The sequence below is a fragment of the Ptychodera flava genome, chromosome 3 (assembly GCF_041260155.1).
Source record: "Ptychodera flava strain L36383 chromosome 3, AS_Pfla_20210202, whole genome shotgun sequence".
NCBI classification, from domain to species: Eukaryota; Metazoa; Hemichordata; class Enteropneusta; family Ptychoderidae; genus Ptychodera; species Ptychodera flava.
The window spans coordinates 48385505-48408787 of record NC_091930.1 but is presented as its reverse complement, the minus strand read 5'-3'; the positions used below and the strand labels follow the sequence as shown (position 1 = coordinate 48408787).

The following is a 23283-nucleotide window of genomic DNA, read 5'->3' as shown; positions in this document are numbered from 1 at the left end:
TTATCGCCGCCCTGTGTGCATCAATCTTTGTAAAACAGAACCTCAGAGCCGATCGTTGCGTTCAGTATCAGAGGCAGACATATGCCTTCGGTTGAAACGTTCGGTTGAAATATTCGTTTTGATAATTGAAGTTAACATCCAATTTCATCGGAGAGTTTATCCTAACATTTTAACAAAAATCACGTGAATGACTTATAAGTATACTCAATTTTCATAAAATGTACAGATTTCAATGTGCATAAAACATTTCACTCAAGAGGCGTCATTTTAAGGAATGTTGTTGGAGAATAGGTGTTTGTGAGTCAACTATAAAGGGAAATATCATAAAGGTTTATGATATTCAAGAACGCATTGCAATTTGTGTATTTAAGATATTAATTCAAAAATTTTGTCAACAATTAATAGCAAACAAACTTTAATCACGTTATGTCCTAAAGAGATTTGCTTTCCTGTCCGTTTAGATTGTATTTCACTACTATTTCACAACTGACAATGTGAGCCGACTACGTGCTACTAACTGATTAAGTCTGCGCATCAACTCAGACCAACTTTTTAGCCCGTCGGACATACGCACTGTTGGTCTCCTGTGATCAATTAACGAGTTCGTCTTGTTAAATCATTATCTATACGTAACGTTTGTTTTGTAAATAGACGGAAGCTATGTGTTTATCTCAAAGGTGAGTTATTTAGCTTACATGCACATGAATGCAGTTCACTTGCGTTTTGAAAATCTATGGAACATATTCTAACCGAAAAAGAAATTTGTGTTCTATTCTTAACACCCTTATACTGACTGAAACTTGTTGAACAAAGAATATGAAAAGTGAGTGTGATTGAAATTAAAACACGTTATCTTTCTGAAAAATTTCTTTTTGTTCGTTTGTGCCTGAACTGTTCTGATATTGGTAGCTTGTGCATGTTTAATGTTTGTAAGCTTTTAGCCCACTTAAGTGTTCTAGGATTCTTGTTTGACGTGAAGACTCCCAAGTAAGAAATACGTTATTTCTGAAACATATTTAACAGCTGAACATATTTTCTAAATTTTTAATAACGTTCCAGAAATAAACGGTTCACCTGTTCCCGCATTTATTCCTCGAAGAAAACTTTTTCACACGTGAACTTGTATGCTCCTCACAGACCAGAGAAAACTTGATGTTATCGAATCCCGAACTTGGGATTAATCACACATTTTCCAATGCTTTGTCTATTTATGTACGTTGCGACTCGGATGGGCTAACACATTCAGTGGACTATGTGGTAATTGTAGCAGTTTTGTTGAAGTCAGATAACCACCACCACCTCGGGGTTTCTGGTTTAAAATCGCCTGGCCTACTGCCTCGGCGATTCCAAACCAGAAACTCCTCAGGTTTGGTGGTTATCTATTACAGAATTTACAAAGGCAATTTGCACTAGCAGTTTGGATGATATCTTCCTTACTGTTTACGAAGGAGAAGAGATACTGTAAACACAACAATAGAAGAGCAACAGAATTCTTATTGTCAGCAATAACACCTTGACCCCATAATCAAAGAACTAATCTGAAGTTTGTGCTTCACATCACTCACTTGACCGATGGTATGATCAGTAAGGGCTCACAGTCGTTCAAAGCTTGACCTGCATATTTAGTCTTGAAACCGTGTCTTTGTGGCGAGTAAATCGCTTAATAACTATTTATTTATCCATTAAATTTGTACATTAAGACTGTCAATTATCTGAAACAGTGGGACATAATCAACCCACGTATTGTTTTGCCTCTACGTTGCTAGTACAAGATGCATACAATCGTGATGACCCTCTGATGTTTTTTTCTCTGTAATCTCTCTTTCAGGTAATGTAACCGTACAATCTTGGACAAACTCCACAATAGAGGTCAGTTGGATCCATGAAGATAATAATACAGAATATTATGAGATTACTGCTACCTGTGTACTTGCTGCTGATCCGTGTAAAAATGGCACGGAAACTGTAAGTGAGAACGAAAGGTCTGGAACAGTCTATGATTTAACAGCAGGAGCAGAATATGAAATTATAGTGACGGCTTTTAACGCCATCGGTAAAGGAAATCCATCCGCACCAGTAAATAAAAGAACAGGTAGGCAAATTGAGTCTTTATCCTTTAAGATCAATTAAATAATGCCCTTTTTCTTTCCTTTTCGCTAGCAATATGCGCCCTAAAATGAAGAGAGTTAAACTTTTTCTCAAGCTTTCCTTTAAGAATCCTTTAACCATCCTCCTTCACGACCACGAATAAAAATCAGGGATCACTCTGCTAGTTTTGGTACTACAGAAACACATCATCAAATATGTTAGTTTTACAGTTTATTCTAAGATTCCAATTATGACTTTTAAGAAGGCTGCTTAAACAGTGAACAATAACTAAAATCATTTTCGTCTGGTTAATTACTAGTAATGTTCCTTGATAATATACAGTATTGATAACAAAGTATGTTAAGTCAAGTTTTTAGATTTTTGTAGGATTCCAGTAACGGTTCTTGTGTTTGTTACTGTTAGTACATACAGGCGTCACCGTCGTATGCGTTGCAGTTAGCTAAATTGGCAGTGTAATACATTGCATTACTGCAGTAATCTACATTAAATATTTGAGAATACTGTTGTAAACATCTAATAACATTATTGTCTCTGATTGTCACTTTTCCAATTTAACGCACACACGACATCCGTAACTGAACTTTAAGTTAGTGCCGTAACCAGTAATCATTAATCGATAATGTTTCTATCTTTCTCACATTTATAGAATTATGGTGAACTAGACGGAATTATCTGTTATTTCCGTAAAATTTCGGAAAATACGTTTGCCTGATAATTTTCTTTTTCCCCAACAGATCCCAATCCTGTTAGGTTGTTCAGAGTCATTTCACCAGACAGATCAACAAATTCTATTCAGGGGTCGTGGGCGACACCAGATGGCCTAATTTCAAGCTATAGGATTGTGTGTAATAGTTCAACTGGAGGTAATCCACACCTTGTAAGAAATCTGGACCCTGATATTACAGAATATAATTGCACAGGATTGTCAGCCGGTCATCTGTATACGATGACTGTTTACACCGTCAGTGGGACAGGAAATGACGACGACAGATTAGAAAGTGAACCAGCATCTGAAGACAAAAGAGTTTGTAAGTAATAGAATTACTTGTGTTTCTGTATTTATGGCTTTGAAATTCTTGCAGTTTGTTGAGTATGAAAATCTGACAATTGATATCTTTGTATGTTTTTTTCTTAAAATAATACACATATCTATACAAAAAATCTTATGACACTGATAAAATTAAAAAGAAAAAATATTGTTTTGTTAATTTGCGCTATAGAAATAAGAGTCGTATGTTTGGTGACACCTTTTGATGGTTTTAGGATTTCTATTTAGCCTTGTGGACGGTTTTGTGTTTCTCGTCGTTAGTATAAAACAGTATCACGATCGAGAGAATTGAAGTTTCGGTATTTGCAGTGTAATACTTTGCATCAATGAAATGTTCTGTCTTTATTCTTGAGAATATTGTTTTGTAAAAATGTAACAATTTCATCATGTCCGATTTTACAGAGCACACATCGAATGAGAAGTTGGCGGAAAGATTGAAATCATTGTGATCGATTACAAGATTGCATGTTGATGGCTTAACTAACAATTTTCAAGTGATAATATTTCTACCCCTCTCAGTAGAATTGTGGCTTGCTGTACTAAATTGTCTGGATTTTTCCATAGCTTTACCGGGAAAAGCGTTTGCCTTATATATATGTTTATTTTGCATAGATCCCAATACTGTTGTGGCACTCGGAATCAGTTCACCAGGCAGATCAACAAATTCTATTCAGGGATCATGGTCAAGACCAGATGGCCTAATTTCAAGCTATAGGATTGAGTGTATTAGTTCAACTGGAGGTACCCCACACCTTGCAGAAGATCTGGACTCTGATATTACAGAATATAATTGCACAGGATTGTCAGCCGGTCATCTGTATACGATGTCTGTTTACACCGTCAGTGGGACAGGAAATGACGACGACAAGTTAGAAAGTGAACCAGCATCTGGAGACAAACGAGTTTGTAAGTAATAGACCTACTCGTGTTTGTGTATTTATGACTGTAAAATTCTTGCAGTTTGTTGAGTACGATTAGATGGTGATTGGTATTTGTATATGTGTTTTCTTTCAATAATAAACTCGCATACTTTATCGCATACATTATGGAAACCTTTCATGTCAATACAAGTAATCATATGGCACTGATGAAATTAAAATTACACATTGATGCTTTGATAATCTGCGCTAGTGAAAACAGTCGTATGTTGAGTCAAATATTTGGAAAATTTCAGGATTTCTATTTAGCGTTGTGCATGTTTTTTGTGTTTCTCGTCATTCTTCTTTACTAATTTTCATTTTGCAAAGTTTTAAGCACACATTGAATACGAAGCTGGTGGAAAGACAGAAATCTTGTTGATCGATCACTAGACTAGCTGTTGATGGTTTAACTAACAGTTGTCAGTAGATGATATTGCTATCCCTCTCCTTAGAATTCTGGTTTGCTCTACTGAATTGTCTGTTCTTTACATAGCTTCGCCAGGAAAAGCGTTTGCCTTATATTTCTGTTTTCCCATAGATCCCAATACTGTGGGCGCGTTCGACGTCAGTTCACCAGACAGATCAACAAATTCTATTCAGGGAACTTGGACAATACCAGATGGCCTTATGTCAAGCTATACGATTGAGTGTATTAGTTCAACTGGTGGTTATCCACACCTTGCAGAAGATCTGGACTCTGATATTACAGGATATAATTGCACAGGATTGTCAGCCGGTCATCTGTATACGATGTCTGTTTACACCGTCAGTGGGACAGGAAATGACTACGACAAGTTAGAAAGTGAACCAGCATCTGAAGACAAACGAGTTTGTAAGTAATGGACTTACTCGTGTTTGTACATTTATGGCTTTGAAATTCTTTCAGTTTCTTTCATTTGCATGCTTTATCAGCGTCATATTTATGTATTTAGTTCTCTAATATTCGGAAAAGTTTTCTTTCTTTGGTTAAGACTTTGTATGGCACGAATGAAATAACAAATGCGTACTATTGCTTGGTAAACTGCGCTTTCGAAAGCAATTTTATGTTAAGTTATTCTTGTGCACGCTTTTGTCTTTCTCGTCGTTACTACAAACAGTATCACGATTGAAAGTGTTGCAGTTTTGGTATTGGCTGTGTAATGCTTTGCATTATGAAATGGTCCGTCTTTATTCTTCAAAATATTGTTTTTGCCTTTAGCATCTCTAGTTTCTTGTGTATGATAATCTGATTACTGATAGTTATGTACGTTTTTTTCTTTCAATGATAAACTTGCATGCTTAATCGTATACATTATGGAAACATTCCATGTCTCTGCAAGAAATCTTATGACACTGATGGAATTAAAAGTAAAAATTGTTGTTTTGGAACTGCATTATTGGAAACAGTCGTATTTTCACTTAAAACTGTTGATGATTTTAGGATTTCTATTTGGCCTTCTCGATGCTTTTTTGTTTCTCGTCGTTAGTACAAAACAGTTTCACGATCGAAAGTGTTGCAGCTTCAATATTGGCAGGGTAATCCTTTGCATTGATGAAATGCCCAGTCTTTGTTCTTGAAAATATTGTTTTCAAAAAGTGTAATAATTTTATCATCTCCGATTTTCACTTTTACAAACACACGTCGAATGAGAAGTTGGCGGAAAGACAGAAATCGTGGCGATCGATTACTAGACTGCATGTTGATGGCTTAACTTACAATTGTCAATTAATATTTCTACCCGTCTCAGTAGAATTGTGGCTTGCAGTACTGAATTGTCTAGGGTTTTTCCCATTGTTTGTGCCAGGAAAAACGTTTACCTGATATTTTCGTTTATTTTGCATAGATCCAAATACGGTGGTGGCGCTTGAAGTCAGTTCACCAGGCAGATCAACAAATGTTACCCAAGGATCATGGTCAAGACCAGATGGCCTAATTTCAAGCTATAGAATTGAGTGTATTAGTTCAACTGGAGGTACCCCACACCTTGTAGAAGATCTGGACCCTGATATTACAGAATATAATTGCACAGGATTGTCGGCCGGTCATCTGTATACGATGTCTGTTTACACCGTCAGTGGGACAGGAAATGACGACGACAAGTTAGAAAGTGAACCAGCATCTGAAGACAAACGAGTTTGTAAGTAATTGACTAATACTTTCCTTTTTGTATTTGTGGCTTTTAAATTCTTGCAGTTTGTTGAGTATGGTAATCTGATAATTGATATCGTTGTATGTTTTTTATGTAAAAGATAAACCTCGCATGTCTATACAAGAATTCTTATGACACTGATGAAATCAAAAGTAAACGTTGTTTTGTAAATCTGCGCTTGTGAAAAAAGTCGTATGTTTGGTAAACCTTTTGATGATGTAATGATTTGTATTTAGCGTTGTTGACGCTTTGTGTTTCTCGCTGTCAGTACAGACATAGAGGGTCTATGGTACAAAACAGTATCACGATCGACAGAATTGCATTTTCGGTATTTGCAGTGTAATACTTTGCATCAATGAAATGTTCTGTCTACACTCTATAAAGTTATTCCCAAAAATACCGGGATTTACGTCCGAGTACATCGTGCAGTGGAGGTATTGTCCGAGACGCGTAGCGTAGCGTCTCGGACAATACCTCCGCTGAACGATGTACTCGGATAGAAATTCCAGTATTTGGGAATAACTTTATTATAATACACCTTTTTTGTTCAACTTTAAAAGAAGAAGGTCGAAATTGAAGCGTCTCTTGGATGCCTGTCGCACACTGAGCGATCGCGAGCAGACTGAGAGCGCGTTGAGCGCGTCCGCTAAGTGCACAGAACGAAATGTCAACCCGTGCTTTGCAGTGCACTTGTGGACTGGACATAAATTACAGTGGGGGGGGGGGGGGGTGCGGTGTTTTTCGAAACACCGCTGCATCAAAAATAGTGACCCTTCAAAAGTTCATGCACAAAAATTAGTGACTTTCCCCCTTATCCGTGCATGAAGATAAATGACCCTCCCCTGTTACTCAATACCCCCCCCCCCAAACAAACCTGCAATGTGTTCAAGACCTCCTTCAGACTAGCTATACTTTTGAAGTCCCCTCCTAAAAGGAAGGCAAAATGCGGCCGATATAACGCTTTGTCCAAAAAATATATAATCATATGTGTGTGATAATTCATGTAAATGTACTTTGCTTGCAGTGGCAGGTAAAAAGTGCATGCATGTACAAAAAAATGTAAGTTTTAGATTTCATCGATAATGTCGATTCACTATGCATGGTAGCCTATGATGAAACTATGAATATTTTTTTCCAATACAAAACTAGGTAAATCTGTGCATTTATGTACACTAATTATTAGTATAAATGTTCATGACTAGACTACAGTGGTTTCAAGTCCAAGGTTGTCCAAGAAATTTGATTTTGGAATTTCACTGAAATGTCCATTCACTATGCATGGTAGCCTATGATGAAACTATGAATATTTTTTCCATCACAAAACTAGGTAAATCTGTGCAATTATGTACACCTAATTATTAGTATTAATGTTAATGATTAGACTAGATTGGTTTCAAGTCCATGGTTGTGCAAGAAATTTGATTTTGGAATTTCACCAATGTTGATTCTCTATACATTGTAGACTATGAGGAAACTACAAATAACTCATAGGTTATCTGATCCTAAATTGTTATTCAAAAGTTGTTCGACCTGAAGCTTCCAGTTGTTATTGATGACATTTTGCACTATTCTGAACAGTTTGTATTCTGTCAATGTCCTTAAAAAATGAAAAATGTACATACAGCTTCATGAACATTCGAAACCGACCTATACCCGATGTATTGTCAATGGGAGAATGATATCAAATAAGTGATCTCCGAAATTGTTATTGAAAGCGTCATTATAGGGGACAGTTTATATGTACAATAGAGGAGTTGGATAAGTAGAAATCATGACAACTTAAATCAATGTAGCTGCTTGGATCATCAATACATTGTTTATTATACCCTTAAACTTGCGCCCGAAGGGCGCGCCGAAAATGGAAATGAAAGAAACTGTAAGTGCCAGGAGGTATATTTTCTTTTTTCAGTATTCCATATTCTTCAATACGTGCACATGCAATTTCAGCTTTGATGCATTAAAAAGGTGACCCTCCCCCATAGGCTTGCACAAAATTTTATGACCCTTCAAAAATGCTTGCGCGAAAGATGGCGACCCACCCCCAAAAAACACCGGCCCACCATGTCCCTTGGTAGAAATTGTACGTCAGCAGCATAATTTCACTCGAATTCAAGGGTTTTGGACTGACCGTGATTTAATTTATGAAGTGATCAATGCTAAGAAGTATATATTTTTGTAAAAAATGTAAATATTCTCTTCTTTTTCCCCATGTTGACGTGAAAGTGTGTTGTGGTCAAAGGTCAAATAGTGTCCAATGACACCTAAGGTTATTGAACTCAACGTCAAAGTTATTGGACTCCGTGTCCTCTGATACCGAAACTTACGTTACGGCGAAACTCGATAGGTTCACACAAAGGTGTATAATACTTGAGAATATTTTTTTGCAAAAATGTAATTACTTTATCATCTCCGATTTTCACATTTGCAAAGCACACATCGAATGAGAAGTTGGCGGAAAGACAGAAATCGTGGTGATCGATTACTAGACTGCATGTTGATGGCTTAAGGTGAAGTACTACGAATTACGTCAAAATTAAGTTGTGGTGTCATTTCTTGAAACTTTGCACAAATATTCTTGGAAGTTGTGCAAGTGCAAAAATAAAAAAAAATGGGGGTCCCATGCTCGTTTCCATGGAAACGGACGTTAAAATGGCGTCGTTAAAAATAAATAAAATGATATGATTCACTTAAACTAATGAAAGCAATTATAAAAAGCTTAGCAAATGAGTTAATTTTAATAAATACCAAGACTTAAGATCCATATCTATCGAATGTATAGTTTTCATGATGTTTGTAAAGAAATTTTTACATAAGTATCGATTACAAAATGACGACATCGAAATTATATCACTGCATAATTTTCGAACTTTCTTCCTGTCGCTTTGAATGGTGTCATTTTGACCAAACTTGGCGAATAAAATCCTGACATAATACCATTTAGTTTACACTTTCAATAAAAGGGTGTCACCACGCTACTTTTTACGATATCTCCAGGTGAATGGGTAATATGCGCCATGTAAATGGGAGAGAAATGTTAATTTTTCGCTCATATTGAATAAAAACCAGCTTCCTAGGGGGTCAAAATATGACAAGGTTATAGGTCACATGTATTTCTAAGAGACTGGGTCAAAAAATTAGGTAAAAGCGCAATTTCAACAATGACAGGTGATGTTAAATACATGCGCTACAAAGTAACCCATTTGCGGCAGGCTGGAGTTAAATCTGCGCAGAAACGTTCTAAAGCGTGTGCGCGTCCGAATTCGTCGCCCTTTACCTTAACTTACAAATGTCAATAAATAATATTTCTACCCCTCTCAGTAGAATTGTGGCTTGAGGTACTGCATTGTCTAGGGGTTTTCCCATAGCTTTTGTCGGGAAAGACGTTTACCTGATATTTTCGTTTATTTTGCATAGATCCAAATACTGTCGTGGCACTCGGAGTCAGTTCACCGCGCAGTTCAACAAATTATATTCGAGGATCATGGTCAAGACCAGATGGCCTAATTTCAAGCTATAGAATAGAGTGCATTAGTTCAACTGGAGGTACCCCACACCTTGCAGAAGATCTGAACTCTGATGTTACAGTATATAATTGCACAGGATTGTCGGCCGGTCATCTGTACACGATGTCTGTTTACACCGTCAGTGGAACAGGAAATGACGACGAAAGATTAGAAAGTGAACCAGCATCTGAAGACAAACGAGTTTGTAAGTGATGGACTTATTGTATTACTGTATTTGTGGCTGTGAAATTCTTGCAGTTTTTTTTAGTACGATAACATGATGATTAATTGATGTATGTTTTTTTCTTTCAAAGATAAACTCGCATACATCATCGCATTCACTATGGAAACGTTCAATGTGAATACAACTAATCATATGACACTGCTGAAATTAAATTACACATTGTAACTTTAATAATCTGCGCTAGTGAAAACAGTCGTATGTTGCGTCAAATATTTGTGAAAATGTCAGGATTTCTATTTAGCGTTGTGTTTGTTTTTGTGTTTCTCGTCATTCGTCTTTTCTAATTTTCATTTTGCAAAGTTTATGCACACATTGAATACGAAGCTGGTGACCGATCACTAGACTAGCTGTTGATGGCTTAATTAATAATTGCCAATTGATGATATTGCTATCCTTCTCCTTAGAATTCTGGTTTGCTCTACTGAATTGCCTGTTCTTTGCATAGCTTCGCCAGGAAAAGCGCTTGCGTTATATTTCTGTTTTTTCCCGTAGATCCCAATACCGCGGGAGCGTTAAACGTCACTTCACCGGACAGATCAACAAATTTTATTCAGGGATCATGGACAAAACCAGAAGGCCTTATGTCAAGTTATAGGATTGAGTGTATTAGTTCAACTGGAGGTTCTCCTCACCATAGAGAAAATCTGCACCCTAGTAGTACAGGATATAGTTGTACAGGATTGACAGCCGGTCATCTGTATACGATGTCTGTTTACACCGTCAGTGGGACAGGAAATAACGACGACAAGTTAGAAAGTGAACCAGCATCTGAAGACAAACGAGTTTGTAAGTAATGGACTTAGTCATGTTTTTGTATTTATGGCTTTGAAATTCCTGCAGTTTCTTTCATTTGCATGCTTTATCAGCGTCTTCTTTATGTATTTAGTTCTCTAATATTCGGAAAAGTTTTCTTTCTTTGGTTAAGAATTTGTATGGCACGAATAAAATACCAAATGCGTACTATTGCTTGGTAAACTGCGCTTTCGAAAGCAATTTTATGTTAAGTTATTCTTGTGCACGCTTTTGTCTTTCTCGTCGTTACTTCAAACAGTATCACGATCGAAAGTGTTGCAGTTTTGGTATTGGCTGTGTAATGCTTTGCATTATGAAATGGTCCGTCTTTATTCTTCAAAATATTGTTTTTGCCTTTAGCATCTCTAGTTTCTTGTGTATGATAATCTGATTACTGTTAGTTATGTACGTTTTTTTCTTTCAATGATAAACTCGCATGCTTAATCGTATACATTATGGAAACATTCCATGTCTCTGCAAGAAATCTTATGACACTGATGGAATTAAAAGTAAACATTGTTGTTTTGTTGATCTGCGCTATTGGAAACAGTCGTATTTTCACTTAAAACTATTGATTATTTCAGGATTTCTATTTAGCCTTTTGAACGCTTTTTTGTTTCTCGTCGTTTGTACAAACCAGTATCACGATCGAAAGTGTTGCAGCTTCAATATTGGCAGTGTAATGCTTTGCATTGATGAAATATTCAGTCTTTATTCTTGACAACATTTTTTTCGTAAAAATGTAATAACTTTATCATCTCCGATTTTCACATTTGCAAAGCACACATCGAATGAGAAGTTGGCGGAAAGACAGAAATCGTGGTGATGGATTACAAGACTGCATGTTGAGGGCTTAACTAACAATTGTCGATTGATAATATTTCTACCCGTCTCAGTAGAATTGTGGCTTGCTGTACTAAATTGTCTGGATTTTTCCATAGCTTTATCGGGAAAAGCATTTGCCTGATATTTTTTGTTGATTTTGCATAGATCCCAATACTGTTGTGGCACTCGGAGTCAGTTCACCAGGCAGATCAACAAATTCTATACAGGGATCATGGTCAAGACCAGATGGCCTAATTTCAAGCTACAGGATTGAGTGTATTAGTTCAACTGGAGGTAATCCACACCTTGCAGAAGATCTGGACTCTGAAATTACAGGATACGCTTGTACAGGATTGTCAGCCGGTCATCTGTACACGATGTCTGTTTACACCGTCAGTGGGACAGGGAATAACGACGACAAGTTAGAAAGTGAACCAGCATCTGAAGACAAACGAGTTTGTATGTAGTAGGCTTACTTGTTTTTATGTATTTTTGGCTGTGAAATTCTTGCAGTTTGTTGAGTATGACAATCTGATAATCGACACTGTTGTATGTCCTATGAGTTCGCATACTTTTTTGCATTCTGTATAAGTTTTTATTAATGTTATATTAATGTTATCTGAAATCATTTTATGTCCATGCAAGAAATCTTGTGGTATAGATTAAATTAGAAATACCCATTGTAGTTTAGTAATTTGAAGTATTAAAAAAGAAAAAGTTCATGATCTTTAAATCGAACCGTTTGATAATTTCAGGATTTTATTAAGCCTTGCGTATAACACTTCTTGTGTTTCTCGGCGTTCTTGCAAACCGGTTTCACCGTCGCAGGTGTCGCATTTTTGCTATGGGCAGTTCAATACTTTGCGACAATGCTAGATCTTGTTTCTTCTATTTTTCAGAATACTATTTTGTAAAAATGTAATAACATTATTTGGTTTGATTTTCCCTTTTGCAATTAAATGCACACACTGAATGAGAATCTTTTGGAAAAAGAAATCACGCTAATTGATGTTTGATATGCATGTTAATTGATTATATTTCTATCCATCTAGCATTTCTTGTATTCTAGTTTGCTGTACTGAATGTCTGTTCCTTGCATGGCAACGCAGGAAAAAAGCATTTGCCTGATATTTTTGTTTGCTCTCCATAGATCCCAGTACTGTGGGCGCATTCGACGTCACTTCACCTGGCAGATCAAGAAACGTTATCCAAGGATCATGGACAATACCAGATGGCCTAATTTCAAGCTTTAGGATTGAGTGTATCAGTTCAACTGGAGGCGATCCACACCTTGCTGAAAATCTGCATCCTAGTAGTACAGGATATGCTTGTACAGGATTGACAGCCGGTCATCTGTATACGATGTCTGTTTACACAGTAAGTGGGACAGGAAATGACGACGACAAGTTAGAAAGTGAACCAGCATCTGAAGACAAACGAGTTTGTAAGTAATGGACTTAGTCATGTTTTTGTATTTGTGGCTGTGATATTCTTGCAGTTTCTTTATTTGCATACTTTATCAGCGCCATGTTTATTTATCATGATTTAGTTACCTAATATTCAGAAAAGTTTTATATCTATGGAAGAAATTGTATGGCACGAAGGGAACAACAAATATGCACTATTGCTTGGTGATCTGCGCTATTGAAAGCAATCGTATGTTCAGTCAAATGTTTGGATATCGATGATTTTTCGATTTTGATTCGTCCTTGTGGACTCTCGTCGTTACTGCAAACAGTATCATGATAGGAACTGTGGCAATTTTTGTATCGGCCTTGTAATTCTTTGCATTAATGAATTGGTCTGTCTTTATTCTTCAAAACATTATTTTTCACTTTATCATCTCTAGTTTCTTGTGTGTTATAATGTGATAATTGATAGTTATGTTTATTTTTTCTTTAAATGATCAACTCGCATGCTTAATCGCATACATTATGGAAACATGTCATGTCTATGCAAGAAATTTTATGATACTAATTGAATTAAAAGTAATTGGCAGTATATTGCTTTGCATCAATGAAATGTCTAGTCTGTGTTTTTGAGAATATTGTTTTGTAAAAATGTAATAACTTTATCAATTCCAACTTTCAATTTTGAAAAGCACAAATCAAATGAGAATCTGGCGGAGAGACAGAAACGTGGTGATCGATTACTAGACTACATGATCGATTGCTAGACTGCATGTCGATAACTTATCCAATAATTGCCAATTAATAATATTTCTAACCCCGCTCCCTCAGTGGAATAGTCGCTTGTTGTACTTAATTGTTTGGTTTTTTTTCCAAAGTTTTGCGAGCAAAGCGTTTGCCTTATATTTTAGTTTGTTTTTAATAGATCCCAATACGGTTGTGGCGTTTGGCGTCAGTTCACCAGGCAGATCAACAAATTCTATTCAGGGATCATGGTCAATACCAGATGGCCTAATTTCAAGCTATAGGATTGAGTGTATCAGTTCAACTGGAGGTAATCCACACCATAGAGATAATCTGCACCATAGTAGTACAGGATATAGTTGTACAGGATTGACAGCCGGTCATCTGTATACGATGTCTGTTTACACCGTGAGTGGGACAGGAAATAACGACGATAAGTTAGAAAGTGAACCAGCATCTGAAGACAAACGAGTTTGTAAGTAAATTGACTTAATCGTGTTTGTACATTTATGGCTGTGAAATTCTTGCAGTTTCTTTATTTTGCATACTTTGTCAGCGTGATGTTTGTGTATCTATTTTGGATGATTTTACAATTTTGATTCATCCTTGTGCACGCTCGTCGTTACTACAAACAGTATCAGAATCGGCAATGTTGCAGTTTTTTGGTATTGGCTGTGTAAGGCTTTGCATTAATGAAGTAGTCTGTCTTTATTCTTCAAAGTATTGTTTCTAACTTTATAATATCTAATTTTCACTATGCAAAGTTTTAAGCACACATTTGATGAGAAGCTGGCGGAAAAACAGAAATCCTGTTGATCGATCATTAGACTCCATGTTGATAGATTAACCGATAATTATTGCCAATTGATAATTTTTCTACCATTCTCAGTAGAATTCCGTTTGCTCTACTGAATTGTCTGTTCTTTCCATAGCTTCATAAGAAAAAGCGCTTATATTTGGGGTTTTTTCTTCTCCCGCAGATCCAAATACTGTTTTATGGTTAAGCGTCACTTCACCGGGCAAATCAACCAATTCTATGCGGGGGACCTGGACAATACCAGATGGCCTTATTTCAAGCTATCGGATTGAGTGTATTGGTTCAACTGGAGGTAATCCACACTATGCTGAAGATCAGAACTCTGGTATTACAGAATACACGTGTACAGGATTGTCAGCCGGTCATCTGTACACGATGTCTGTTTACACCGTCAGTGGGACAGGAAATGACTACGACAAGTTAGAAAGTGAACCAGCATCTGAAGACAAACGAGTTTGTAAGTAGTAGGCTTACTTGTATTTGTGTATTTATTGCTTTGGAATTCTTTCAGCTTCGTGTGTTATATAATATGATGATTGATCTCCTTATATGTGTTTTCTTTAAATGATAAACTTGCATCATACTTAATGGGAGCGTTTCATGTCTATACACGGAATTTTCTCACACTAGTGGAATTTAAACACATATTGACGTTTTGATAATCTGCGCTATAGTCGCATGTTTAGTCAAACATTTGTATGAATTTAGTCTTTCAATTCATTCTTGTCGACGCTTTTGTGTTTTTCGTCGTTAGTACAAAACAGTATCACGATCGAAAGTGTTGTAGTTTCGGTATTTGCATTGTAATGTTTTGCATCAATGAAATGTTGTCTTTATTCTTGATAATATTGTTTTTAACTTTACCATCTCTAATTTTCACTTTTGTAAATTTTTAAGCACACATTGAATAAGAAGCTGGCGGAAAGACAGAAATCGTGGTAATCTATCTCTACACTACATGTTGATGACTTAACTTATAATTGCCAATTGATAACACTTCCATCCCTCTCTGTAGAATTCTGGTTTGGTGTACTTAATTGTCCACTCTGTCCATAGCTACATAAGAAAAAGCGCTTGCCTTATATTTTTGTTTGTTTTCCATAGATCCCTATACTGTGGTGGCGTTTGGCGTCAGTTTACCGGGCAGATCAACAAATTCAATTCAGGGAATGTGGACAATACCAGATGGCCTAATTTCAAGCTATAGGATTGAGTGTATTAGTTCAACTGGAGGTGATGAACACCATGCAGAAAATCTGGACTCTGGTATAACAGAATATATGTGTACAGGATTGTCAGCCGGTCATCAGTATACGATGTCTGTTTACACCGTGAGTGGGACAGGAAATGACGACGACAAGTTAGAAAGTGAACCAGCATCTGGAGACCAACGAGTTTGTAAGTAAATTGTGTTATGTAGGTCATTTCCCCCACACTCATCATGACCTGAGTTCAATTAGTCTAGAACATTCTCAAGGTCACTGCCCTTGATGACCTCACAACCTTGAATTCAATTAGTCATGTTTGGAATGTTCTGGAAAGTTGATTAGTTGTGTAAGGGAGATAATTTTAGAACAGTAATTAGCATGTCAATAAAAGTTCTAGATTGTTCTTATATGCCTTTATAAAAGGGACGTGCACAGCTTCCAGTCAGACTTTTGGGATCGTGTCTCTTGTGTGTTACTAAACTCCAGCAGTAGTCATTCTCAAGACTTTTCAAGACCTTCACTGCCAACGCTGGATTTATACTGTGGACTTTGTGCAGCTTCAAGCCTGCAAGGACTGTTCATTCATCCAACTGACTGTTACAACTCTGAGACTGGAGCTTTGCCGTCCCAGCTGAGATAAGTAGTCTGTACACTTTTAAAGCTTGTACTCTATCCCTGACTTAGCAATTAGTTTTATTTTCGTAATAAATTTTGTTTAAACGTTAACTGCTGAGTTCACCCTTTTGTTCGTTTTCTCTGCACGTAACAAAATTGGGGGCTTGTCCGGGAGACGAATATTTTGAGCCGTTTGACAACATTTTGACAGCCTTTTCAAAACTACTATATACTGTGAACTCAGCGAAATTTAATCATGGCGGAATTTAAACCAGACGAATTTATGGATGACCTTGATCAGGACACATTTAATTCCCTCAGAAAAGACAACCTCATAGCACTGGCAAATTTCCTTAAAGTAGATGTCAAAAGATCTATGCGCAAGCGAGAAATTCAATTCAAGATTGCAAAACATTTAGTTAATTCTGGCCATTTTGAAGAGTCTGCCTTAAAAGATTATGAGCCTGAGTCTTCCTTCGAACTCAAAAAATTAGAATTAGAAATTCAGGCAGATTTGGAGCTTAAAAAATTGGCATTAGAAAAAGAAAAAATACAAATGCAATTACAAATGAAAGAAAAAGAATTGCAAATGGAAGAAAGACAAAGGGAGAAAGAAAGAGAGGAAAAAGAAAAGGAAAGAGAATTAGCTGAACACCGACTGCAGTTAGAAATGAGACGTTTAGAGCTTGGAAAGTCAGGAAAATTCTTCCCTTCAGACAATTTTGACATCACTAAGCATTTCAGGTTAGTTCCCCCTTTCCAAGAAAAGGATGTTGATAAATATTTTCTCCATTTTGAGAAAATTGCTCGGAGTCTGAATTGGCCTAAGGAGTCTTTTGCAGAGTGCTTTGGTTGGTAAAGCCAGAGAAATTTACATTCAGTTGTCAGTAGAGCAGGCTTCAGATTATGATTCTGTGAAGGAATTAATTCTCAAGGGTTATGAGTTGGTGCCTGAAGCTTACCGTCAGAAATTTAGGGATTGTGAGAAGGTGAAAGATCAAACTTACGTTGAATTTGCTCGAACAAAAGAACAACTGTTTGATCGTTGGTGTTCTTCTGAAAAGGTCAGTCAGAATTATGACAAATTACGACAACTTGTTTTGATTGAGGAATTTAAAAGGTGCATTCGGAGTGACATCAAGACATTTATCAATGAACAAAAGGCAGATACATTAGAGGTTGCTGCACGTTTGGCCGATGATTATTCATTGACCCACAAATCTTCATTTCTCAGCAAACCATCCCAGTCCTTTTCATACAGAAACAATGCAGGTAAATTTAACTCGTCCTTTTCATCCAAGAATTTCTCAAAGGAGAGTAGGAAATCAAATGACAACAGTTCACAGAGTTCAAGTAACACTCCCACATCATCAGATCCAAGTCTCAATCTCCTTCTGACAAACAGTTCGGTACACTTTCTTGTAATTATTGTAAGAAAGACGGCCATTTAATGTCAGAGTGTTTCAAATTGAAAAGAAAACGTGAAGGTCAAAGTGGTCAAAGTGGATCTAAGCCCACCGGCTTTATTTCTTCATCAACTCGATTAGAGTCTAATAATGTGTGCAACACATTTTCTGAGGTTAAACCCCTCTCATCCCCAATTAATGAGGTCAGGTCAATTCTTCTCAAGATAGCATTATGGGTATTTTCGAACCATTTTTCATGATGGTTTTATATCACTTTCTAGTGATTTTTCTTCCGCTACCCCTGTCAAAATTTTAAGAGATACCGGGGCTTCCCAGTCTCTTTTGTTGGCAGATACCCTGCCGTTTTCTGAAAAGTCATTTTCAGGTTCTAAAGTTCTTATTAAGGGGGTAGATTGTAATGACTACATTCCTGTTCCTCTCCATAATGTCTATTTGTCTTCGGACTTTGTTTCTGGACCTGTGGCTTTAGGTATTAGGCCTTTTTTGCCTTTTGAAGGGATTCACCTTCTTCTTGGAAACGACCTTGCTGGGGACAAGGTCATCACTAATCCACTTGTGACTGATAATCCTAGTTTAGATCAGGATCCAGAGCCAATTGAACAAGAGATACCCGATTTATTTCCTTCGTGTGCAATTACTCGAGCCATGTCAAAGAAAACTTCCGAGAATCAAAATACTCTCAAGAATAATGTCACAGATGTTGACTTAAATGACACCTTTCTCAGTCAGGTGTTTGACACGGATCATTCCGTTATCCCTCGTGGATTTGAAACTTCCAGTAAAACTTCTGCTGACCAAAGTCAGACATTTTCTAGATCAAATCTCATTGCAGAACAACACAAAGACCCAGATATTTTGTCTTTGTTTGACAGGGTAGATGATGAAGGTAAAACTTCAGATAGCTCTGTTTCCTATTATACAAAATCTGGTATTCTCATGCGTAAATGGAGACCTCCAGATGTTTTGGTTGATGACGATTGGGCTATAAAACATCAAATGATTGTGGTTCCAAAGCCCTATCGTGCTGAAATATTGCGTCTGGCCCATGAAACGCCCTGGGCTGGTCATTTGGGAGTAAGGAAAACTTATCATAAAATTCTCAGTCACTTTTATTGGCCTAATCTCAGGCAGGATGTAGCACATTTCTGTAAAACTTGTCACACATGTCAAATGGTAGGAAAGCCAAATCAGACCATTCCAAAGGCCCCTTTACAGCCAATTCCTGCATTTCAAGAACCATTTAGTAGGATACTAATAGACTGTGTTGGGCCCCTACCAAAAACAAGATCAGGAAATGAGTACATGTTGACAATTATGTGTACATCAACTCGGTTCCCAGAAGCCATACCACTGAGAAATATAAAGACAAAGACTATAGTGAGAGCTTTAGTCAAATTTTTCACTTTATTTGGCCTCCCTAAATGTGTCCAGTCCGATCAAGGCTCCAACTTTATGTCTGGTATTTTTCAACAAGTAATGGATCAGTAGGCATTAAACAGTATAGGTCATCCGCCTATCATCCAGAAAGTCAGGGTGCTCTTGAGCGATTTCATCAAACTTTGAAAAACATGATTAGGACCTACTGTTTTGACACAGAGAAGCAGTGGGATGAAGGAATTCATTTTCGCTCTTTGCTGTTAGAGAGTCAATTCAAGAGTCTCTTGGTTTTAGCCCATTTGAGCTTGTATTTGGACATACAGTCCGTGGCCCACTCAAGCTCGTTAAAGAGAAATTCCTATCAGACGATGATGATTGTCTGAATATTTTGCAATATGTGTCAGATTTTCGTACAAAACTCTCTAAAGCATGTGAATTAGCCAGAGAAAATCTTGAGTCATCTCAGCAGTCAATGAAAACCAAATATGATAAAAACACCTCAAAACGGAAGTTTGAACCAGGTCAAAAAGTTCTTGTTCTACTTCCAATTCCTGGCAAACCACTCCATGCTCGTTACTTGGGCCATACCTAATTGATAAGAAATTGAGTGATTTAAATTACATCATAATAACACCTGACAGGCGAAAACAAAACAGCTATGTCACATAAATATGCTTAAGCCATATTTGGATAGGGATAATCCTACTATAACTCAGCCTGTCAGTGCAGTCAGTTCAAACCATTATGAAGATAGTGATACTGAAACTGACTTGAGTGAAAATACTCTAAACTCAAAGCTGGGCTCGGTCAAGCTTCAGAACTCAGAAATCCTGGAGAAGCTGGAGTCTACAAAGTTGGCACACCTCCAGCCAGAACAACACAACAGGTGAAAGAACTGCTCCATGAATATAAACACCTGTTTCAAGATGTTCCAACGAGGACAAACGTCATCTATCACGACGTTGATGTTGGGGACAGTAAGCCTGTAAAAACAGCATCCATACAGACTGAATCCAACAAAAGCGAAATATCTCCAGGAAGAAGTCAAATACCTGCTGGACAATGACTTTATTGAACCCAGTAAAAGTAACTGGAGTTCGCCGTGCATACTTGTTCCCAAATCAGATCACAGTTATCGTATGTGCACGGACTTTAGGAAGGTCAACACTTTAACAAAGACAGACACTTTCCCAATCCCGAGGATTGATGACTGCATCGACCGAGTGGGAAAAGCCAAGTATGTGACGAAATTTGACCTACTGAAGGGATTTTGGCAAGTCCCTCTGACGGATCGTGCTCGTGAAATATCCGCCTTTGTTACACCAGACGGATTGTTCCAGTACAAGGTGATGCCATTCGGAATGAAGAACTCTCCGGCAACGTTCCAACGGATGATCAACGACGTCATATCCGGGCTAGACGGTGTGCAGCTTACGTTGACGACGTAGTCCTGTATAGTGACACCTGGGAGGAACACATCAAGCTCATGCGGAAGTTCTTTGAGAGACTGAGCAAAGCAATGTTGACTGTCAACCTTGCCAAATCTGAGTTTGGTTGGGCTAGGGTAACTTACCTCGGACATACTGTAGGACAGGGTGAGGTAAAACCTGTTGATGCCAAAATCAGTGCCATTTCAAGTTTTCCCATACCAAACTGCAAACGACAACTGATGCGCTTTCTCGGTATGGCTGGTTACTACAGAAAATTCTGTCCAAATTTCTCCACAATTACTGAGCCTTTGACTAACTTACTTAAAAAGAAAGTAAAGTTTGTTTGGTCAGAGCAATGCCAACAGGCATTTCATACACTTCAAGCCATACTGCAAAGTGCCCCAGTGTTGTCTGCACCAGATTTCACTTTGCCATTCAAATTAGCTGTAGATGCTAGTGATACGGCTGCTGGTTCTGTTTTATTGCAAGAGGATAGTCATGGTATAGATCATCCTGTTTGCTATTTTTCACGCAAATTTAACAAATCCCAGAGAAACTACTCTACAATTGAAAAAGAGTGTTTATCTTTGATATTAGCTTTACAGCATTTTGAAGTTTATGTTACTTCTTCAAATCAGCCAATAGTGGTTTATATTGATCACAACCCTCTTGTTTTTCTGCAGAAATTTAAAGGCAAAAATCAGAGATTGCTAAGATGGAGTTTAATGTTACAGGAGTTTAATCTTGACATGACATATCAAAGGCAGAGATAATTTAATTGCAGACTGTCTCTCTCGTATTTAGAGTTTATTGTTGTTCACTTTCAAGAAATTTTACTTTAGAGTAAAAAAAAAAAAAAAATTGAGCACTTAAATCTTTTTCAAGATTACATTTGTAAAAGAAAGATTTTTCTTTGAAAAATTTTCTTTTTTTGAAGAGGGGGTGTTATGTAGGTCATTTCCCCCACACTCATCATGACCTGAGTTCAATTAGTCTAGAACATTCTCAAGGTCACTGCCCTTGATGACCTCACAACCTTGAATTCAATTAGTCATGTTTGGAATGTCTGGAAAGTTGATTAGTTGTGTAAGGGAGATAATTTTAGAACAGTAATTAGCATGTCAATAAAAGTTCTAGATTGTTCTTATATGCCTTTATAAAAGGGACGTGCACAGCTTCCAGTCAGACTTTTGGGATCGTGTCTCTTGTGTGTTACTAAACTCCAGCAGTAGTCATTCTCAAGACTTTTCAAGACCTTCACTGCCAACGCTGGATTTATACTGTGGACTTTGTGCAGCTTCAAGCCTGCAAGGACTGTTCATTCATCCAACTGACTGTTACAACTCTGAGACTGGAGCTTTGCCGTCCCAGCTGAGATAAGTAGTCTGTACACTTTTAAAGCTTGTACTCTATCCCTGACTTAGCAATTAGTTTTATTTTCGTAATAAATTTTGTTTAAACGTTAACTGCTGAGTTCACCCTTTTGTTCGTTTTCTCTGCACGTAACAATTGACTTAATCGTGTTTTTTGTATTTCTGGCTTTGAATTTCTTGCAGTTTCTTTATTTTGCATACTTTATCAGCGTCATATTTATGTATTTAGTTATCTAATATTAAGAAAACTTTTATGATACGAATAAAATAATAAATACGCAGTATTTCTTGGTAAGCTGCGCTATTGAAAGCAGTGATAAGTTTAGTCAAACGCTTGGATGATTTTACGATTTAAATTCATCCTTATGGATGTTCTTTTTTGTTTCTCGTCGTTTGTACAAGGAGAATCACGATCGGAAGTGTTGTAGTTTGGTATCGGCGGATTAATGCTTTGCATTAATGGTCTGTCTTTATTCTTCAAAATATTGTTTTCAACTTTATCATCTTTAATTTTCACTATACAAAGTTTTAAGCACACATTGGGTGAGAAGCTGGCTGAAAGACAGACATCCTGTTGACCAATAACTAGACGGCATGTTGACGGCTTAAATGATAATTGCGAATCGATGATGTTTCTATCATTCTCACTAGAATTCTTGTTCTACTTAATTGTCTGTTTCTTTCATTGCTACGCCGCGAAAAGCGTTTGCCTGATTTTTTTTTCTTCTCCCGCAGATCCAAATACTGTTAGGTTATTCAGCGTCACTTCACCGGACAGATCAACAAATTCTATTGAAGGATCATGGACAAGACCAGATGGTCTAATTTCAAGCTATAGGATTGTGTGTAATAGTTCAACTGGAGGTAATCCACACCATGTACGAGATCTCGACTCTGATATTACAGGATATGTTTGTACAGGATTGTCAGCCGGTCATCTGTATACGATGTCTGTTTACACCGTCAGTGGGACAGGAAATGATGATGACAAGTTAGAAAGTGAACCAGCATCTGAAGACAAACGAGTTTGTAAGTAATGGACTTAATCTTGTTTTTGTATTTGTGGCTGTGGAATTCTTGCTATTTCTGTAGTTTGCATACTTTATCAGCGTCATGCTTACGTATTTAGTTCTCTAATATTCTCAAAATTTTTATATCTATCGAAAAAAATTTATGACACCTTTGAAATAATGGACTTACTCGTCTTTGTATATCTTTGTAAATCTTTCAGCTTCGGGTGTTATAGAACATGATGATTGATATCCTTGTATGTTTTTTCTTTAAATAACAAACTCGCACAATTTATCGAAACG

The 23283-nt window shown here is 37.1% G+C and overlaps 1 protein-coding gene across 1 annotated transcript in view; it reads left to right on the top strand.

The window, feature by feature from the left end:
• LOC139129353 (receptor-type tyrosine-protein phosphatase beta-like) overlaps positions 1-23007 on the top strand; it is a 30082-nt gene extending 7075 nt beyond the window's left edge. The window contains exons 2-14 of the mRNA XM_070694987.1: positions 1829-2092; positions 2844-3137; positions 3770-4063; positions 4616-4909; positions 5901-6194; positions 9621-9914; positions 10446-10739; positions 11736-12029; positions 12721-13014; positions 13905-14198; positions 14704-14997; positions 15645-15938; positions 22706-23007. Coding sequence (XP_070551088.1) covers positions 1829-2092; positions 2844-3137; positions 3770-4063; positions 4616-4909; positions 5901-6194; positions 9621-9914; positions 10446-10739; positions 11736-12029; positions 12721-13014; positions 13905-14198; positions 14704-14997; positions 15645-15938; positions 22706-23007 — 3800 coding nt within the window. The remainder of the gene's footprint in view (positions 1-1828; positions 2093-2843; positions 3138-3769; positions 4064-4615; positions 4910-5900; positions 6195-9620; positions 9915-10445; positions 10740-11735; positions 12030-12720; positions 13015-13904; positions 14199-14703; positions 14998-15644; positions 15939-22705) is intronic.
• The last annotated feature ends 276 nt before the right edge of the window (positions 23008-23283 follow it).